Source organism: Erithacus rubecula (assembly GCF_903797595.1).
Source record: "Erithacus rubecula genome assembly, chromosome: 1".
Lineage (NCBI taxonomy): Eukaryota > Metazoa > Chordata > Aves > Passeriformes > Muscicapidae > Erithacus > Erithacus rubecula.
The window spans coordinates 16,464,746-16,487,117 of NC_136658.1; the positions used below are offsets into that span (position 1 = coordinate 16,464,746).

Here is a 22,372-nt window from a genome sequence, read left to right on the forward strand (position 1 = left end):
GGTCTGGCACTTCCCTCCTCCAGCACTGTAAAATGAACTGAAACAATTAGGGGAGCTAGCATTTGTCTCACTCTTTAAAAGATTCAGCAGCGAAATTCAATATAAGACATTATTCTTCTGACAGCATAAGCACACAAAAACATCTCAGAAATATGGGAAGATGGATGCTGAATCAGAACCACGGAAGTGTCATAAGTGATACTGGAATTAACCAATTCTAAGAAGCCTCTAAGTATTGCTTCTCATTCTAGCACACCAGGCATTTCCTCTTCCTAACAAGAAAAGCCAGCAGGATGTTTAAGAGTCTAATTACAGGTTATCTACTTCACTCTGGCCATTACCCTTAATCAGAAATAAAGGATCAGGCCTCCAATTTATTTCTAATACATTTGAAAGACTCGGACTTTAAGTTGGAACTCAAGGGCATGTGCACTGATGTTAAAATATCCAACTGAAAAAAATTGCAATGTATTTGCTCCAGAAGTGATGACGTTCTGGGGAGGAGTATGAAGGTGCAAAAGCAATGAGTAATAAAGACAAATCAGATTGACAACTGGTATCAATACAGCTAATAAAAGCCTCTATTATGACAGAATGTCTTTCTGTATATGCTTACTTAAAAACTACCCAGTGCCCCCTAAAATCAGTATCTACACAACTAAGTATTTCTGTGTCGTGTATTATGACTATTTCAAAAGTTGGAACAATACCAAGAAACAAGCAATGCTTGCAGAGGGCTAGAGTTCCTTGCAATCTTGTTTTTGTCAAGTTATTTCTATCAATGAAACCCATTAAGACTTGAATGAAACTGTTTTCTTTCTTCAAAGGAAAAAAACAACACACACACATCAGAGCTGCACTTCTAGCAATAACTGGAGTATGTTGACAAAGTACATTGCAAAATTAAAGCACACTTGCATAGAGTTTTGTGGTTCCACAAGAAAATCTTGGAAATTTAAGAACTACAATTATTTTTGATGGAGCTGATGACTAAAGCAGCCACACTAGACATAACATCCAAATACACATTAAAACCTTAGTTAATAAGGCTCTAGTTTAAAAGGAATGACATATCTCCAAATTACAGCTTAAACCACAGTTCCATTATTGCACTTGGGTTTCCACCATGATCCTAAACACAGTCTTGCACTTCAAGTCTGACCAACCTGATAAATGATTCAACAGTATAAAGCCAAGAATGAGGGAACAAATAAAAGCATCAATTTTAGTTAAAGACACTTGATTTTTCTTTCAATTGGACAATGGATGCTTCTTAAAAGGAAGCACTTAGAAAAAAAACTTCTTTTTAAAAGAAACTCACCTCTGCAAACTGAAACAATGACGACTTCTGACAGGCTTCTGTAGAATCAGATGCATCAGACTGGCAAGTACTGGAGGAAACCTGAAACAAGGAGAGTGCAGATTAAGACCTCAAAGGTGCTTCTCTCAAGTTAAAAAACAACAGTGAGCAAAACAAACTATTTATGAGAAGAAGGATATGCTAATGTTTCACAGTTCTGGAAAGGTTAAATCATATTTATAGATGGAAACACAGTTTAGCACCCATTTTAATGCATTTGAAAACTGTCTTAGAAGAAAGACCAGACATAAATACCAGGGGTTTCTTCTCCTTTTATGATTCTGAACTTGTCAGAATAGTTTTATGCAATAGAATACACAATGGATTATACTGGACTACACACATAACTATCTTGTATTGGTGATGCTATCAACACTGCTATATCTGTAATTTGTGCTATAATTCCAAGTAAGATTACGCAGAAGGTAAAAAATATTTTGAAGACACAGCTGATGACAGGAATACTAATTAGAAAAATAATCTCCAATCATAACAAGATGAAAGTAAGTTGATAAAGGTAGCACAAGACTAACATTTCTCAAATCATGTACCTAAACATACATTTTAGGGATGCTTTTGAGAAGGAGTGTAAGAAAGTCATTATATCTGAAAACAAAATATAAAGAAATGACTGTTCAAACCCAAAACCTTCATTGAATTAACACAGATCTTAGCCATGGTATTCTTATCAGCTAGAAATGTGTTAATCAAGTATAATTCTGTTAAGAAATTCTATCAAATATGATATATTCATTAAGTGTCACATTTGAGGGTAAAAGATTTACAGGTGTAACTCCTAGGATAATGAGGTACTGTTAGTATAAGATAAGGTATGTAACATGGCTTGTAAAAAACTGAAAAAAAGGAAGGAGGCTTTTTAAGATTTTAGAGAAAGTAACAGGATGGAAGTTTTTCCCTAACAACTTTTTTCCTTGTGAAATTTCAGTTTATTTGAAAGATTCAAAAATAAATGCCAGCCTTTTTCTTATTCATTACCTAAACAAGTAAATCAACAGCTTTTAATGGTGAAAGCACATGAGATTTAGCTACTGCCTGCACCGGTTGTTACTAAGCACAAAGCCCCACAGCACATGCAGGCCTACAGCATGTGCAGCTTGCCCTGCTGCTGTTTGTCTGAGATATTGAAGCACTGCAATAGCAAGAGCAGCATTGGCTTTCAGAATCTGCCACCCATCCTCCCCTGGAAACACTGAATCCAAACGTAGAACCCATCAGCCAAGGGGAAATACATCAACGTGACAATTTGCTTACATATACAAACAAACTTATTTCTTCCCTGCCATAAAACCCAGCAGCAACAGTGACTCCTGTGATCCATATTTCCACTGTATTTATTAAACACTGAGCAACATGTTTTATCAGTGTACTACGGGAGTACAGCAATGCAAAGGACCACAAAGAATCTATTTTTAATGTCTGTCTTCTGCCTTTTTAGTAGGTTGTGCTATTGTTTTCACTGATGTAATGTTTATTACTGACTTTTATCATGTTTCTGTACATTCTTTAAGATGTCTGTGCCTCAACAGTAGTCTGGACTACACCAGGAAAGCATCTTGCTGCTCTTTGAGTGACCCATCTCTGAAGATCTGACTCTGCAGAGGTGTACGTAAGGTCACTGCTTGCACATCTGAGCACTCATTTGACCACTGCACTGCTGGGATTCTTAACAGAATAACGAAATTTTGGGCTTGTTTCCCATATTTTCTGCAGTTCAACCAGCTACCTTATACTGCTTAGCTCTGAGCTTGGAGCCTTGAGCCATGGACCCCAGGAGCTCTGTGCTGGAGTGGCAGTGCTCTTCCAGAGGGGCTATCCCAGCTCAGCCCCCACTGCACAGGCGCTGTCACACACTCAGGATGAGCCTTCTCCCTGCCTTGGCCACGTGCTGGGGGCTGGGCACAGTTTGTACACCTGGTGGTACAAGAACTACTTGCTCTGGGAGGTGTGAAGCCCAGTTTTCTACAGTTTTGTGTGTAGAGGACAGATTGCTGGCACACAGTAACTCAGAGGAGATTTTGTGGTTGGAACCACTATGCTTTTCCTATTGATTAAAAAGTTTAAAAAGTTTAAAAAGTTAAAGCCGTTGCTTTTACTTGGCAGAGCACTAGTTTGAACTTGTTTCTCCTACTCTGCTGCTACCCAAACGTTCTTGACCTGTGGGAAACTTATTATCTCCAGGACTTCTAACCTTTGCCAGGTTGAACCCGATCAAAGCATTAAAATAATTACCAGAGGGAAGAGATGCACAGATAGTGCCATTTCATACATCTCATTTCCTGCTCTAATAAAATGTCCTCGACATCCCATTTCTTCCCCTGTTTCTTCCTCCCTGTCTTCCCTCAAGCTGCACTGATTTTTCACTTCTGATTCACACTTTGCACAGACCCTGCACCATATGCAGGACAGCCTTTTGTTCTCCAAGAGAAGGAAACCCCAGGCCTTCCTTTCCCTGCAGGTTTCCATAACGTGCTCTGAAACCATCTCACCGCACAAGGGCGGAGGACAAGCCCGGACGGCCGCGCTCGGAGCGGTGTGAGTGTTAGCACTGGCAGACAGGGGGCTTTGGAGGAGGCTCCAGATTTGGGATTTCTGGGCAGTAACCTACAGAGAGTCCACTAGGTGCTGCTATAAGGCAAGGAAAGGCCTGACAGACGAGTAAGGGAGATGAGCAGGGAGCGCTGCTTGCCCGGCTTCAGCCTTGCTGCCAGTAACTGCAGCGAGGACCAGGCACTGCTGGCACAGCCACAGCAGCTGGAGCAGAGCTGTCCAGCACCTCTGCTCAGGTGCTCAATAAAACATGCTCACACACTGCTTCTTGTGTAACTGATGAAATACAAATGAAAGAACTGATCCAAAATGCAGAGGGAAACTCACTGGATATCCATGTCCTCTGCCGACTACTTGTAAGGTCTGTAGCTTCTCTTGCCCATCTGCTCAGTAACTTAGTAATTCCAGCTGCTGCCTAGAAATCCATCAACTACCAACACTGAATTCTGTTATCAGGAGAGAAACTCACTAGTCTGTTACAAAACTTTGCAAAAATAGGAACATACTGGCAACATACAGAGATGGCAACTGAAGCCCCAAAACAATTTTGTAAATATTACTGTTGTGCCTCTTCCCATCCTCCTGTTGGTAGGTGACTTGGTTACTCGACATCTGGGCTTCTGACAACTTGAAGATTAAACACCTCACCAAGAAACCCCTATCCATTCATTTAGCATACATTTGAAACAGAACATCAGCAGGTGTTGAATACTTTTCATTGGATCAGCAGACCTCTAAGTACAATGTCCTTCATCCTCTCTCAAGTGCTGAGCAAAACTGTGCCAGTGCTGCCCTCCCCTCCGTTAACAACTAGAAGATTGTAAGAGTAGGTAAGACCAGTGCTTACAAGGCCACTCAAAACTGCATAATCACACATATGCACAGCAGCCAATATGCAGGTTGACAGGTAATCCTGTGTCTGGCAGATCCCCAGTTTAAGCACCATATATGTGTACATGTATCTTAAGTGTATATATACACTTTAATGATAATTTAGACTACATGTTACAATTTAGAGCATTCTTTAAAATATGACAATGTTTTTTAAATATGACACTCCTCAACACAACTGACTCCTCTCCAGAGGAGAGCAAAGCAACTTCCCAACTCTGCAATGAATTCTTGAGTGCTTCCTGAGTCTGTCATACTAGTTCCTAGCATGTTCTGCCAACCTCCCAGATGCTGGCTTAAGTGTGAGACCATAAGCATGGAAATCCAACCATAGATAATCCTAAAGGCATGCAGAAATTACCATCTTACCTCTGTCCACATGCCTGAGGGTGGGAAGACAGAAAAGCTGTTCAGTTATTCAAGTCTAAATAGATTTAGTCTAAATAATACTTAGGATCTATTTGAGAAACACATACCTAAGAAATATTTACTCTGTATCTATTCACCAAGGGCTGCTACACAAAAGAAACTATGAAAGTCTCTCAGCACCTGGACATACAGCTGGAGACTTAACTCCTGATAATAAGTAATGAGGAAGATTGAACTTTGTACATTTGGGTCCCTTTTAGAATACCAATTACCCCAATTGATCTGGAGGAGGTATTTTACAAAGGGAACCCTCAAAAAGAACCAGAGATGTGCAGTTGCCTGGAAAAGTGCTCTGTCTCTTAACAATTTGTCAGATAGGGTAGGCCAATTAAAATATCATTAGGAAGTATGGGCTGAGTTATGGCCCATCACAATTCTAACAATCACCCAACTAGTTTTGTCTAGGCTGTATTTGGGGAAAGCAGTTTACACAGCTTGCTTCTTTGATGTGAAGGGCCAGGGTCCAAAAGAAGAGTACAGGTCCAGAAGAGTAGAGCCTAGTTTATACATGAAGTGAGTATTTCATCACAAGTTGTATTGTATGCTTCTATCAGGAAAAAGGGAATTTATTGAGGCACACAGGAAGTGTGTCTTTTGCTCAAAATAAGAAAGTTTTGATTAAAAGAACTTTCATGCACTGAAACAATCACACAACATGCTTTTTGATTTGACTCTAAATCTACATGTAGATTTTATTCCTATGCTGCCATCTGAAATCATACTACTGAGACTCATAAAACCAAGACACTTCAGCTCTCAAGGTCATAGCAAAGACCTTTTTTAAAGGAATGCAGTATCTGTGACTACCATATACCTTCCCTCACAATTAAATGTAACAGCCTACTAAAAGCAGCTTCTATGCTCCAAACTGGGAGATTACAAGTTTGAGAACTACAGGACAGTATTATTTTAGCACAAAATACTGTATTTCTTTTCACTTCTCTGTCAACTTGGCTTGAATGTTTCTTACTTTTCATGCTGCAGCACAGAAGGCCAGGACCCACACAGCACAAAACTTCCATGGCTAAAACTGGTGTGCAAAGGGCATTGAGCAGTTCTGGCAGTACAGGAACAATACATCTCAAATGCACTACACATACAGATTAAGTTAATTATTACTTTTCCTCCCAATAAAAACAAGAACAACGAAAGAGAGCTCTTTCCTAGAGCTAGTAATTTATGACACTGACTACTTATTACATCCAACAAAGAAGCCACCTTTTGAACAATTTTCAAAGTTAGCTTAAAAAACAGATTATATTAATAACCAGTCTAAAGAAAGACCAAAGATCTCTGCACCACTGGAGATATGCACAAATAATTATTATACTCCTTTGTAAAAACATAAAACACATTCATGATGGCAAGTGAACTACAAACTTTACAGACTTTTTTTTAGACATAAGGATTTAGTGAATAGAAGCAGACTGCAACTCTTCAATATCCTGTTAGCATTTGCATAGTTTCAGAATGCATATTCAATGATGCTGACTTTGTAGGAAATTATTTATTTATTTATCTGTTAGTGGCAAGGCCACAATTTGTGTGATGTACTGAACAAGCATGTAAAATCCTTACCCAGAAAAGCTTGAAACCACCTGTTTTTTAAGACAGTCAGTGTATTTCAACCCTTTTACCTTTGACAATGGTCTTCATGGGACAGGCTTGAGTGGTGTGCCAAGTATCAACAGAGTGAATACTGAATTGTGCTCAAGCTCTGCATTTGCAGCTGGGATACAAGACTCACACTTCATTCCCAGCTGCAGTTACCTGAGATGTGTCCTACCTTTTATTCCCCACTGGTCAAATATTCCTCTTACAAGCTCTTTAAACTGAGAGCTTGTGGTTAGGGAGAGAATAGAGTTCCTTACCTCTTGTGCAGTAAGGGCATGTTCCCCTGCGAGAAGCAGCATACTCAGGCCTCCCATTTGTGTAGGATCTGGTAAAAGAGTAAAACAAAGCCTTAAGTTGATTCATTTACTTGTTTAAAACACCTACCACTTGCACCACTAAAGCCCCAGAAGACTACTTGTCACAGACACTCTCAGCAAGCTGCCATAAAAGGCAGTTCAAGAGAATCACAAATAACCATTTTTGTACCCTCTGGGAAGGCTTTCAAAGCTGTTTGAAGGATTTAATTGGATTTGTGTGCTTAACACCCCATTGCATGGATTTACAATTCTACTGCCAAAGGTTTTATGTAGTACAGAGATGAATATCTTTAAAACAGCAACTGTAATGATCTCATACATAAATATACACAAATATGCTCTAATAATGCACAGGTTTGTAAGTCAGTGGATGCTCCTACCAAGGGAGCGGTTCCTTCCTTGGCGACTGAACAAATAAAAGGATAGAACAAAACAACATGATCAAGCTCTGAAACAAAATTTCTATTTTCATTTGTCTGTAATTTAGAGCTGTATTTAATGGTGAAAAGTGCCAGCCTGACAGCTCTGAAGCACAAAGCCAGAACAGCACAAGCACTGGCCAGGCAAGCTGCCTGCCTACTTGTTGCCCCGCCAATACAATATACAATTGAGGAATGTGAAATGCAGATACAAATGTTCTTTCTCCAAGTATTTGATACTGACAGCTTTTCCCCTCCAGCCTTCCTGCACCTCAGGAGCTCAGAAAATGACAAGAAGTGAAAGCAATAAACTCTGACACTGCATTACTCATGGAGTAGCTTTTCCCCTCAGAACAGTGGTTGCTCTTCATCACGATGAAGACTAATGGTCTGATTTTGGGAGAATGCCTTGGGAGCAATGCAGGCGCCTGATTTAACAGTGTCATGTAGAGACAGGGAGACAGACAGTGTCTCGTACAACAGCCACAGTGTGAGTGGATTTTTTTATTTTTTCAGCTGGCATGGGCCAAATCTGTACCTGTAAACCTCCAAATAGTTTAGTGCTGTAGATGATCATGGTCCAATTCATGGGAATACTCACTGATGTTGTTTAATTCAATACTACAGTTGCTGCCCAAAGTGTTCCTCCACACAGCATCTCTCACTGACAATCTCAAGGCAAGTTTTTTCAATAGTCTTTTAGAAGGGCATTAAATAGAAACAGAGGAAAACAATGGAAATAAACCAAGTTCTTATACTACCTCATGGATAGAAGAGTGGCTTACTATTAAAAAGCATTAAATAGGCATCTTAAATAGCACCTAGCTTCAAACCCAATATTCAACTGGAATTAACTTTTTCCTTCACCATAATAAACACACAGAGCACAGGTAGAGGATTTTTTATTTTTTTTAAGTTTGCCTTTTTAACAAAAAAGGGGAAAAAAAATCAGACTTCTGTGAAAAGACAAGGTACTACCAGAAGTGTAAGACCTAGTAACAAGTGACACAGAAAATGTGAAGGGCCAGTAACTATTTAAGCACTATTTAATTCAAAAGTGAAGTGATGCTGTCAGCAACAGCACTTTTTAACCATCCAAGAAGTTGATTAGAAACCATTCAGTTCTTCAAACCAGAGGACACCAGAGCAATTAGGATATCTTGAAAGATAATGCCTAAGCAGGCAGTTAATTTGGAGAAAGGAGAGACTGGAAGAGATCTCCAGGCCCACCATAAACTTACTGAGCCCCATATTAAACAGTAAAGCCTTGGCTGGTTGCTTCCTACTTTCTTTACTCCCTTTGGAAGGTGTTTGCAGGATTCAAATCTTCTAAGCATTAAGGGCTTTCTTCCAGGTTTTAGCTTAAATATACTCAGGGCCAGGTAGTACATGTTTTTTCTGGTACTTGCATCTCTAAGATTAGTAACTGTTTCCCTAAATAATATCTCCCTTTTCTGCATTTACAGGACGTGTCCTACTCCTCTTCCACTTGTTTTCCTGGTCTAAACAATTCAAGATCTCCCAATGTCATCAAGCACATCCATCTCCCATCATTTCAGCAATTCCTATAGCTCTCTTCTGCAGTCATCCCAGGTGTAGTTCATCTTTCTTGTATATGGATGACCAGCAGCACAACCATACCAGATGAGGGGGTTCCTGAAAACACTGCCTGATGAACTGCAGTACAGCACTTTCTTATGCTCATGTAAGATGACTCCCAGCTGCTCTTTTGTGCTTTATTTTTGTTACCTTGTTGGTCCTTTTCCCTCTCCCCAGTTTTGGCTGTCTCGAGAACACCCAGTTTATGACTGTAAAATTCTTGCCCCTCTTCTAAATATCCTTTTGGTAGTTTTAGCTTTTTGCCATTCAATTAAGTAGCTTATCATAAGAGAAGTGTGGTTTAGTGTTTTTCTCCCCAAGTAAGCAAATACTTAAAGTGTTTATTTAAATATAAAAATTAAGAGGAAGGAAAAAATGTCAGATGAATTGGAAATAAAAGTTTAATGTGATGCTTAAGCAACTTGAACACTTATGCTGCAGCTGTAGCAGAGGGTTGGTGCTTAGATGTCTGCTCACAAAAAAAAACCAAATCCTTCAGCTAAGGTTGCCAATCACAAAATAACTTGACCTAAGGGAAGACAAAATGTACATATCCAAACACTGCCATATGCTTATAGTGCCTTCTCAGCACAATAATGTTTCTCTTCTGGCACTAGGAGCTTACTGGTATGAAGAAGAATTTTAAGGGGTATTTTACAGAATTTATCCTTCAATCAACAGTACTGGTAAAATAGCACAGACATTTGACTTGCAGAATGGCAGGCAATTAATGGCTTTCTCAATAACTTTTAATACTGATGAAACTTAGAACAATCTCTCTGTTTGGGAATGACATTTGTTAGTACTGATGGTTACAGACTCAGCAGGCTGGCTTGTTCATCACAGCCATTTCTCAGCCAGAGGAAACAACAAACTGGGGAAGTACTAAGCATGAAGAACATCAGCAGGAACCACCTTCAACCGACTTTTACCTGGGTGCATAATTGAGCTTCTTTCCAAAAAACAGGAACTGTGTTTCTATAGGGATATTGCCTACTCTAGAAGTGTCTTTCTTCCGGCCTTTGCCTCACTAAAAAGCATTTTGACATGAATGGTTTTCTTCTGAAGCAAAAATATGCAAGCACTGGGAATCGCACACATTTGTATGGCAAAGCTGTTGCAAACAGCAGTGTTCTTTGCCCTGCACCCTACACAGGTAAGCCATATCATGAGAAAAACATGCTCAATTACAGCTTCCAGGCTGGATGAACAAGGACACTGCTAGTGCATCTGCAGGTGAGAAGCTCAATGCTGGTGCCACACCTCAGCCTCCTGACATAATGGTAGGTCAGCATGACAGATTTAAATGTGGCATGGTTACTCTTGTAAAGCCAAAAAAAGGACAGAAACAGCCTGTGTGGGACTTAGAAAAACAAAGCAAGATTTTACCCTCTACATAACTAGATTTTCCGAAGTAAAATGAAATACACAAAAAGCAATTAAGACATGATTAGCAATGACCAACAAATGAAACAGATTTCCTGGCGCGATTCTAGACTTGTATAAACCCTGTCCTGAGGAAGCTTCAAGATACAAATGGATCAGTGGCTTTTCAAAGGTAAAAGTGTTTTTGAAGTGGTTCAGCTACATTTCAGTTCATCAGCTAGAATAAAGCCTGGATTTTAAAGAGATTGTACTGAGTAGAAGAGTGTTGAATTGAAGTATCATGTGAAGTCAAGCAGAGAGGAGCACAATAAACATATTTAACATGAACTGGTAGGTAGTTGACAAAGCAGTAATCCATCTGGCATGGCACACTTGTCATGATGTGGATGCAGCTAACATCTCTGTCAGAAGCTGTCTTTATTTCATGAGCTATTCTTATACCCAAGATATTGCCAGCCTTCACTGGCACAAGGACTGGAGCAAGATCCTTATGAATTACTCTGCTCATTGACTCAGCCTGCAGAAAAATACCCAACAAACTATCACAGGCAGCACTAACGGACTTTCCTCAGGAATGAGGATAGATAAAACAAAAGAGCTCTATAGACAAAACAGTGGATTGGTTTCTAATTAATTCTTAATTTCCCTGTCCCCTATTCTGACGGGTGTTGATTCAAAACCTCTATACTCAAAAACTCAACATTAGGATAGCCCAGAAGGAACACTGAGGGATGGATGAGAGGTAGAATAAGGATACTTGTTCATTGTGTTAAGTCAATAAATATTTAAGGAGCATAGAAATGACTCCTCTAAAAGCAAAAACACAATGGTCTGCAGGGGTGTGTGATTTTTGGAAATGCTCTCCCATATACCAGAATGATGCAGCATGAAACACTTTTATTTTAATCACATTTCACAGTTCCTGAAGAGCCACAAGAAATTTCATTACAGAAATTTTCATACCAGTATACTAATGTATACATGCCTCTTTATCCCTTTTCATTCTTTTACACTTGTCCCATAAGACCATTTTCTACTCTCCAGCTCACAATCTCACTGAGCAGAAAAGTCCTATCCCTCCTACACACCTGCCATAAACCAGGTAGGATAAAACAAAGTTTCTAATTTTATAAATAATCATGCATCTGAAACTTTAAACAAGGGGAAAAAAACCCACCCAAAAAAACCCCAACCAAACAAAAGGAAAAAAGAATGTCAGGGATTTTTTTTTTTTTTTTAACCTTGACTGCTAGGTTCTTAAGCTGCCAGTACTTAACATGAATGTCCCTGTATTTCAAGGTCATGATTACAACAGTTCTGCTATTTATGGGTATCAGTGAGAGATTATCTGCTTTTCACCAGTTCAGGCACTCCACCTACACTTCTTCATATTTATTTTTCCCAAATGTTTAGAAGTTTAGAATTTGCTCCTCCAAGGTATTATGAGCAAAAGAGCACATTTAAGTGAAATTAAATTATGCTTCTCTTGATTTAAATACAAAAGTGTTAGCCCCATTGGTACATTAATCTACAAGAATATTAACATATCCAATATAAGACACTCAAAAATTATTTTTGCAAATAGTAAATTACTAAAAAGAACAGAGCATTCTTTGACAGAGAGACAGAATGCACACAAATTAGCACTTTCCTTTTTGACCAGAGAATGGAAGTCTCTAACAGCAGATCAGCTGGAATCAAAAATCAATCAAATCTGGGCCCTACAAGGGGTATGAGTTAGCATGCCCCATATCTGGATTTGGCTCTTGAAAATAAATCATGCACTACAGAAAATTTTAGAAAACTGTTACACAGAGGTTTAACTACAATTTTGGAAACTTAACCTGGGACACTACACTACCACGTACAGGTATCTCAATTTCAATACCACATCCCCAGACAAAATGAGGATGCTACAGCTGAGTAGCATGGATGGAAATCTCACCTGCCATCCCAAAGTTGAGTTGTGGCATTTCTTCACTTTTGGTTACTTTCCTTGGGCTTGGTAAGTCTTTTGCAGAGTCTGATGCAATGGCCCATAGCTTTTTCCTGCTCGTAACACTGGATGCCTGGGTTTTCACAGGTTTGTTGGTTGTGGGGCACCACTTGTACCCTGGGTTTGCTTTCATAAATGCATCCTTGTACTGGAAAAGAAAACAGAAATTATCAGTCATGATATTATACTCTAGACAGGGCATATAAGAGGATTTAATACAGTAACTAACTCTTAAATATCTTGATTTTTAAAGTTTAATCACATGCTTAAGAGTCCAACCGCCAACACAATTTGCTAAGAAGAAATATTTGCTAAGAAGATAAGGAGAGTTGTATCTAAAAAAGTGGGTTTTCTCTTTTCTCTCCAGAGGGTTTATTACCCAGAGCAAGCTGAAGTCCTGATCCTGCAAACTGCTCCCCAGTGCTTGTCTGCTCATGCTCTGAAAAACAGATACTTGAATTCTTTGCAGATTTACTTGCTAGTTTGAATTAAATAAAAACACATATTTAGCAATAAATGCAGCATGATGCCTGGTACTCATTCTTCTCTAATAGTTCTGTATTTTAGAATATTTAAGTATATGCCTTCCCAAACCAGGAACAGAAAATAAATTGCAACCAGCATAACCGCGTATTCAGTATCTTGTTATACACCATCCCAGTGCTCCTTCCAAAATGCAGAATGCTGTATGGCTGCAAAAAACAAACTCTGGCCATTTTAAACATTCTTTGGCCTTGAGCACCCAGCACACATCTCAGTTGTTTGCCATGTTTTTGGTACAAGGCAGCAAAACTAAAGGAAGCCAAACTACACACTGGGGTGGGGGAAAACTTCTGGATTGCCACAGTTTGGGGGAGGTGGGGGAAAGGACCAGGATCTATTTTACTCACAAAACAAAACACCAACGTTTTCCAAGAATTTTACTGCCCACATTAAACCAAGATTTTTGAATGTTAACAGCAACAGAAAGACTGCGTTTCAGTATTTTACATGTGTTGCTATGCAAGGTTGAGAACTGGCAAATCAGAGGAGCATGCCACACATTCCAGCTGCAGATGTTTGCCTAACAACTGATAGGGGTGTGCAGCACTTGCTGCTGTGGGAGCCTCCCCAGCAAGTACCAGTGCTCACCACAGGCAGAAGGAACCCAACACCCCTGCAGGACTGGGTAGCTCTCAGTGGCAGCAATCAACCAAAAGAGCAGCTTTGTGCTTGGAAGTACATGGCAGGGGATGCATGAAATTTGTTCTGTGATTACACATTCCCACCCACACAGCTGTCACCAGTCCCAGCCATGGCACAGAGAAGCACCTATGTTTCATGCACATGCATGCACAGAAACATAGAGAGGAAAAAAAATCCCTTGGGCATCAAATGCAGAAATAGCACTGAAAGCCTTGTTCTCTGCTAGAGCCACTACAGTGTTTTCCCAGTTCCACAGCCTGCCTTGTGGCACGTGCACGTGCACTGCTTTCTTTCATTTCCATTTTCACCTCTGAGCTGGCACTTGCTACCTCCAGACCGTAGCACAGATAAAAACGTTTTGGTTTACAAGAAACACAACACTGTGTGAACCCTGCTGTGTGAAGTCCTGTATTTATAGAAATGGCTATAAATAATAAAAATCTGCAGGGATCACTGACCCACATACACGCTGTATTTTCTGGATAGAGAGTATGTATTAAATCTGCAAAGTAAGGACTGCGACACTGCTCACCTCACTCCTTTTCCCTTTCCCTCAGTTTGCTTTGAGAGCTCAGTACACCACAAAAATAGCCTGGTGGAGGGAAGGGATAGGAAGGGGAGGGTAAGGGAAGAGGAGGAAAGGAAATACACGCCGAAGCAGCTTTGCCTTCCATTGTTAAAGCCACAGCCCACTCACAAATCATGTTTCCAGCCTGCAGAGTGAAAAGCACAGAGTCACTAGCAATGAGCTACATAAGCTCTTCATATCAGCAATGCTGCTTTGAGTAATTGAATTATTCTATTGAGTAATTTGACAAGCCGACAGGCTGCCTATCAAATGAGAACAAGAATGCATGCCATTTGTGAGATGAGGCTGCAATAAGCTTTTAATCAGTTTTCAACAAGAGCAATTCAAGTAAGCTGGTCTATTAATGTCTTTCTTTTTCCTCTGCAAAGCCAAAAAGTCAATGTTAACCACAGTTTTTGAAAGGAAGGGAGCAAGCTGAGAGAGGACAGCCCATTGGAACTGTTCAGTTTCAACACATAAGATAAAAAAAAGAGAAAATTAAAAAAGTCAAACAATGGCCAAGAAGTACTTTTTCTAAAAGTACATAGGGGCCTGATCCAAATCCTAAAAATCCTTTTGGTATTGACTTCTGTGACTACTAGACCAAGACATAAAACAAACAGATTTTTGCTTACAGGTCATGAGAAGATAACTAAAATGAGCTACACAGTAACAAGAAAAGGTCAACAGCAGAGTCTACTGCTTTCCTCCCTTTCACCAACTGTGCAAGTAAAGCAACATAACACAGCCAATCAAATTAGATGACTAAAATTGATAAAAAAACACCAAAACACAAGCAAACCAAACTAACCAAAGAAAACCACAAAAACCCAATCCAAACATAAGTACCTAATCTGGAATGCAAAGACACCACCTTGCTTTCCACAACAAATGGCAGGGACTGCCCACCAGGGTCATGTTCTTAAATTTCAGGTAAGGAATAGAACAAGATGTGCTTGTGGATCGGTCTGATGCCTTATTTCTGTTTTGTGAAAGCCTGGAGAATGTTGTGTTATGCAGCAGGACTGGTGCCACTTCAGAACTGAGGTTAAAACTCCCCAAGTTGCTTTCATCACCAAATAAAAAAAGATTTGCTTCCTCTAGTTGTGGTAGGAACAGGAGCTCACAAGTGTATTCCAGCTACACCTCAGGCTAGCTGTTAGCACGTGCTTAATTTGAAATGTATGCTATTAAATGTCACATGAATCCCAGAGACCTAACATTAAAAAAATTCCCCAGAAAACGCAGCACTCCATTTTTCATTTCTGAAGGTTCACATTACACACGTTACAGTCCCCACAGTCAGCCAGTGGACTTGCCAGGCTCCAGCCAGCAAGCAGCACATTTCTCCCCTTCTAGCCTGAGGCAGCTGCCAAAGCAGTGGCACCACAAGGCAGCAAGCTCCAGTCTGGCTGACTGGACCTGACACACCACTGGCCAAGGACAAAGCAGGGAGAAGTGTTCAGCTCAGCCACTGAATGGCAGCAGAATCACACAGTCAGTGAGGTTGGAAAAGACCTCTGAGATCAGTGAGTTCAGCCTACAGACCATCACAGCTTGCCAGCTACACCATGGCACTCAGAGCCATGTCCAGTCTTTCCTCAAATACCTTCAGGGATGGTGACTCCACCATCTTCTGGGACAGTTCCATGCCAAATCACATTTACCAGGCTGCTCCCCACAGGAAACAATCATGACTGCCTGGATCTGAAGACATATTTAAAAAAATGAAGTGTCTTCTAGTAAGAGAACAGGGCTTGAACAATTTCACCAGATACTTTCTAAAGCAGCTGAACACTCTCAGGAAGTCCTGTAAGAGTTAACAGAAGAACACTACCCTTATTACTGAAGTGAATAAAAATGCTGGTGCATATTTATGAATGTCCATATTCAATTCTCTCAGTGAAGGAAAATGCCAAAAAGTACAGCAACACTTCTGGTTCCTTTTTGAGTATGTGCCAACTACTGGGCTTGTATCCTAGACAGTGAAACTTTCAAATTTAAGCTGATCTAGGAAGCCTGCAGGATAGAAACACAGTCTGCTCATAAAGGTAACATCAGCAAAAGCAGACATCAAGATCAGCAGGTGCAGCACCAGGTCTCCAGGGCAGCTGGTGCTACAAGAGACTATAACCCACAAGACAGAAAATAGAGGGAGTGTGGGGCCAGTTTTTCCAGATAATTAAGGCACCCTAAGGTGCAGACAGGTACATAATGGGATTTTCCACAGTGCCTGAATGAACTAGAGACCTGATGAGACCCTCTCAGTGGGAGTCAGGAATAGATGTTCAGTCTACTCAGAAACTTCTTATAATTCCAGCTGGTAAAAAGCCAGGTGGTGGGTGCCTCACTATCTTCCAAAAAATGCTAGATCTTGCATACAAGCTAGACATATGTAAATAATGCACAAGTGCCTTGTCTTCCATACTGTTAAGGCATTATCACTGCTAGTAATAAGCAGGTAAGAAACTGAAAGCTTCTTGCATGGCATATGATCTAACCTAAATGATTTTAGGAGCTAGAGCAGCAAGTAGTAGAAAAACATTCTAGAGACTGTAGAAAAGCAGAGACTTTAGCCACTGCAGGAGGGACCACTTCTCTAAGGCTTATCTGTATCTCTGAAAGAGGCTTCAGATGCTCAGGGTATATAAGATACATAGTGTGTCCTGCCAGGACAGTGGCTAAAGGCTGCTCAGTGAAATATTGAAGTCAAAGGACACTGGAAAATTACATTTAAGCAACAAAGATTACTCACTGTACCTTAAATCTCAGTGAGCTTATATAAGTACTTAAACAGAAGACCATTGGTACAACAGGTATTTTTATCTTCTTCCAAAGACACTCTCCTTCTTGATTTTTAAATAAATTCTCTTTAGAAAAAAGCAAAGTACCAACAGGTGGCTCTCACTAAAGTTGACATTAACCTCCTTTTGATAGTCTCAGCAGTAAGCCTACCTACAGGTGAACCTGTGCAACCTGCTCTATGTAAACCTGCTGGAGCAGTGTGCTGCACAAGATGATCTCCAGAGGCCCCTTCCAAACCCAACCATTCTGGGGTTCTGTGAAAACCAAGTGTTACAATAAAATGACCAATCCATGCACACAGAATAGGCTTGTAGGTGAGGAAGGCCCAAATGTATTCAACAGCACATTATAACTGCTAATTATTGCTGTAACATACACTGCTTAAAGAAAAAAAATTATATGATATCTCTCTTCTACACATTCATTCTTAGAGTTACTTATAATGATGTAAACTACTTAGATTTATTGTTCCACTTTGACATTGAATATTCAATTTGTTCTTCATGCTAAAAAAAAAAAAATCACTACAAGAACAATGATTTTTATAACAACATGATTAATAGGTTCAGATCTGTCACTTCATACAGAGGCTCTGCAATTACTTTCCTTCTTAATGAACAAGTTTCCTTCAGCAAGACAAAAGGCTAAGAAAAACAGTCACATTGGGTTTGTTTCTTCCAAAAATTGTTTCTTTATTCTCATCTTTCCTTTCTCTGCATCTGTACTGAATCTTTTCATTGCCCTTTCTCCAGATGCTTAGAGAAAAATTGCTAATTCATAAACGAGAATGCAGAATGAAACTGGAATGGCTGGACAAAGCTGAGCCTCAAATGTTTCAATACAGTGTCACAGATGAGGAACTACAGACATCCTACAGACACTGCTTAAAAAAAAAGGACCTGCCATGCTAAACACTTGGATTTTCCTGTGGACCTTTCCATGCTCACATGAGCTACTGAACAGAGACCTTATATCCTGTTAACAGCAGCAGACACCTTCAGACCCTAGGAGAGGCATGGAGAATAGTTTTCCCAATCATTTCACAGCTATCTGCACTTCTCACAGTGTGCTAGCGTACTCAGCAAAGGAGAGGTACGTTTTTACTTCTCACTGATGTTCCTTTATTTTTATTAAGATTGAATTCCAAGGTTACCCGCCATCTGTATCATACAGGTAATCACAGGGATCTGTTCTGGGGTCAGGTTATCAGCCTAGGTAACTGGCTGCATCTTTCTCACTCTGCAATCAATAACCACGGACTGTCTTCTTGGCAACAGCTTATCATGAAAGCTATTTCTTAAAAAGGCTCATTTAAATTTTAAGTTGACATAAAGATGCTTTGTAATAGGGGGATAAATCTCCTTTCCTTGCTCCTCATTATTGGACCCTACACACTGCTCTCTGATTTAGTATTGGGCTCACCAAATCTTACTGTACCAGAAACTGGTTAATGGGGAATGTACTTCAAGAAACACTAGTAATTTTTTAATCCATTAGCATCACGGGTAAAAAGGGACTACATTTCTTGACTGTGCCTTTGGTTTGGTCCACCTATATTACAGAACCTGGCATCACTGATATTGAATACACAGCTAAGTATCACTAAGTGTCAGCTGACACAGAACTATGTGTTATTGTTTACAATGACCACTGTCCTTGTGTCAATAAATGAAAGAAACTGCAGAAATTATCAGGCCATACAATTACAAAGTGCATTATTTATACCAATGACAACTAGAACCAGGTTAGTGTATGTACACAGACCAATTGCTTTCCATTCTGGTCCAAAGGATCAATTGATTTAAAGCATGAACAGCAGCTGCTCTGGGCACCATAATCCTATGGTGAAGCTGAGGACCAGAGGGAAGAGAAAAATCCCACAGAAAACATTTAACACACAGAGAAAAAGAAGACAAATATGTAATGAACTCCCTTTACATCCACCACTCAGACAGAACATACCTCCTTGGCCATGTCAGTGTATTTCTGTTTTTCTTTAGGATCTAGAACAGACCACCAATCTGCCAAGATCTTGGTAGCGCCACGATTATCGAGGCGAGGGTGTTCCTTGCGCACAAGGGAGCGGTGGCGTTTGCAGAACAAGAGAAACGCGTTCATTGGTCGGCGAGCTCGTTGCTCTGACGACTCCTCATCTTCAGTCTCATCAGCATCCTGCTCTAAACCATCAGGGCCAAGGAGGGGCACCTGGCAGAACCAAAGGCAAGGGGGTGAGCTCAGTTATCTGCATTTAGCACAGACTGAGACCGTGTGCGCCACGTGGAAGTGAGGGCGAGGCACATGGATGCACACAGCCCTCTCCAAAGGCCATCCATGCTATCCAGACAGTGCAGAGTTCCACATCAAACCTCCTTACCTCATGGTCCAAGGTTCCCTCAATGCAAGACTTAACCATGACTTCCAAGTGGAACAATTTCTAAGTTGAGGACCATTTTCTAGTTATAGTCTTAAAGGGGCTGGCAGGAGACCCATCCTACCCCCTTCTGACAATCTAGCAATCATCTTAGTGGGATGATTCCTGAGCTACCTCAGACCTTGATTATCTGTGTTTGCAACTACAGACTATGCAAGGAGGAACAGGTACAGTTTGTTAGTTTGTCAGTTGTTTCCCCATCTCCTGCTGGTCACTGCTCAGCCTGTGAGCAGCACAGCAGTGCAGCCACCACAAAGCTGCCCAGCAGACTTAGAGGGCAAATTTCAATAGAATACACTGCCAAAATGTGCCTTCTCCACTTGCAGGCAGGCATATCATTTCTATAAGGGAGAAGTCACAGAACTTACTCCATGAGACAGAGAACTATCTCCTACCTAACTGCAACACTGCTATTTTATACCATGTTGTGAAAGGACCTGTAAGGTCGACAGAAAGCACTGTCAGAGAACCAGGCTCCTGCACGTCCTTGTCAAGGCCACCCTCTCTTATCACTGTATGCCTCAAGGCAGTCTCCTCAGCACTGACCTTTCCATTCCTGCCTTAGCAAGACACCAAGGAGATACAGATATGAATGCCATCCACATGATGGAATTATCACATCTGCATAAACAATTCCTGCTTCTTATTACAGAGAATGAGTCCAGCTGTAGAAGTGTGAGGTGCCACATGGCATGAAAAAAGGGTTAAGGTCAGCATCACTGAACAATACTAAAATACCAAGTGTCAAACCAGAGACAGATTACTTTAGCTGTGCACTCAGTACTCTGGGGGAGAAGTTGAATTTCACATGCAAAGACAGTAAAAACTGAAGACAGCTTTTTCCTTCTTTTTCCCTTTTAATCTTTATAGTTTTTTAATCTTTAAAAAAGAAGAATGAAAATTTTAGTTTGGTATGCCCTTCAGAGCCACTAGAAGCACATACCAAACACAAGCCAACGTAATATCTAAAATTAGCAATTAAAAAAGAAGCCCATCAAAAACCCACTTTGAGCAATAAAGATTAGGATGCTCAACACATTATTAAAATATAACAGATAAAACTACTGCAAGGTAAAAGAAATTGTCCACTATTTTAAATACATGATTGACAATTCACTTTCTTGTGTCACTACCTGCCTTTACAGCCTTACAGGCACCACATCACATCACTTTTTATTGGCTGTGTTTCATCACAATGGAGAACAAAATGACATAAAATAAAAAACACAGCTAGGGAGAATATGATTCCCCATTAACCATATGTGGTCAAAGAATCCAGTTAAATCTACCTTATCAATATCTTCCTCTTCTTCTTCCTCTTCTTCCTCTTCAGAGAAGTCAAGGAGTTTCTTGGCAAGCAGGGGATGCCACTGAAGACACTTCCTTTTTGGTCGCTTCCCAGTTCCTTCACCTTCTGTTGAGTGATCCTTATTCCTACTACTGCCTTTCATTACTGTGACCTGTCATGCAAAAATATTGATAAATTCACAACAAACCCTTAAGCATAAATGACCATCAAACTAGACAAATATATGAGGCACCAGTGCAAGACGCAGAGAAATGTCTCGGAAGATATTAGATAGAGATTTATTCCAATGATCAACATAAGCATGGAAATATTTTATGCAATCTTAACACTTCCATGTAATGCCTAGAATAACTAGAGATATACAATTTAAAAGCATGAAGTAAGGATGCCAGCTAGCTCAGCTCTGAAATGTGGCTCTGTCTGAAGGATGGCAGAGAAGCCCTTCACTTGCCAAGTGAGTGACTCCACAGCTCTCTCACACCTATATCCACTGCAGCTTTTCATATTTTGCCACTGCAAATATCAATGTCAGGACATCCCTCTTTCTTGCAGTGGAATGTATCACCAGCCATTCATGTGTTAATCACGCACTTATATACACATATATATACACCACTGTTGATACAGAGCCTCATGATACTATGATCTAGGATTTGTCCAGTGCCATTAAAAGGTGCAATAGGCAAACTTGAGTCCCTAAGAGAAGTGAATTGCAAGACACACAAATTTGAAGCAAACAACCAGAGATAGTTATGCTGACATTTCCAAAGTACTGCACAGGAAACAAAAATCATGTACTGAGCCAAGTGCATACAGAAGACAAATCATATTTAGTTGTGTGTGTGTCCTTATCCAAAAAATACCTCAGAACTATCACTTAGTAAAAATACATGCTTAACACATCCAAGGTACCAGTTAAAGCGTTGACTTAAGATGTGCTACCCAAATAAGGGAAAAATTAATATATATATATATAAACAAATAAAACCAGCACATCACATCCAAGTATTGAAGCACACAGCCAGCAAGTGCTGCTGGCACACAGTCTGCTCCCTTGTAGCCTTCTGTTAGCACAGTGTAGTATCAGTGGCAATCCTGACAGGAGCATGGCTAGCTTTCCAAGAAAACAACACAAACATCAAAACAAACTGAACTTCAGAGTGCTTAGCCAGCTACATCTTTATAAAGCCAATAAATTTGATGAAGTCTCACAAGAGTTTCTCACCAGCACTCAGCCCTGGTCCCATAGGCAAAGGCACAAAAAGCTATGTTGCAGCCTTTCAGGAAAAGGGCACAGAAACAATCAAACCTTGCAGCTGCAAGGCCACAGTCCATTTTAGGATGCTGCTTTCTGGAAGATGCCTGGTGCAACACCAATGTTTCAAGAAAAAGCTGCCACACTTGCACTTGCATGTGTAGCAACTTAGACCAGCTGCCTGAGCCATTGTGCCACCCCTGGGGCAAATGCCCTGCAAGAACCATCTAAGCACAGCTC

General features: G+C 40.3%; 1 protein-coding gene across 1 annotated transcript in view; it reads right to left on the bottom strand.

Moving 5' to 3' along the window:
• The window catches only part of BBX (BBX high mobility group box domain containing), a 138,514-nt gene that overhangs the window by 42,642 nt on the left and 73,500 nt on the right, over positions 1 to 22,372 (bottom strand). The window contains 5 exon segments of the mRNA XM_079318831.1: positions 1,322 to 1,402; positions 7,120 to 7,187; positions 12,529 to 12,727; positions 19,100 to 19,342; positions 20,858 to 21,028. Coding sequence (XP_079174957.1) covers positions 1,322 to 1,402; positions 7,120 to 7,187; positions 12,529 to 12,727; positions 19,100 to 19,342; positions 20,858 to 21,019 — 753 coding nt within the window. The 5' untranslated portion in view covers positions 21,020 to 21,028.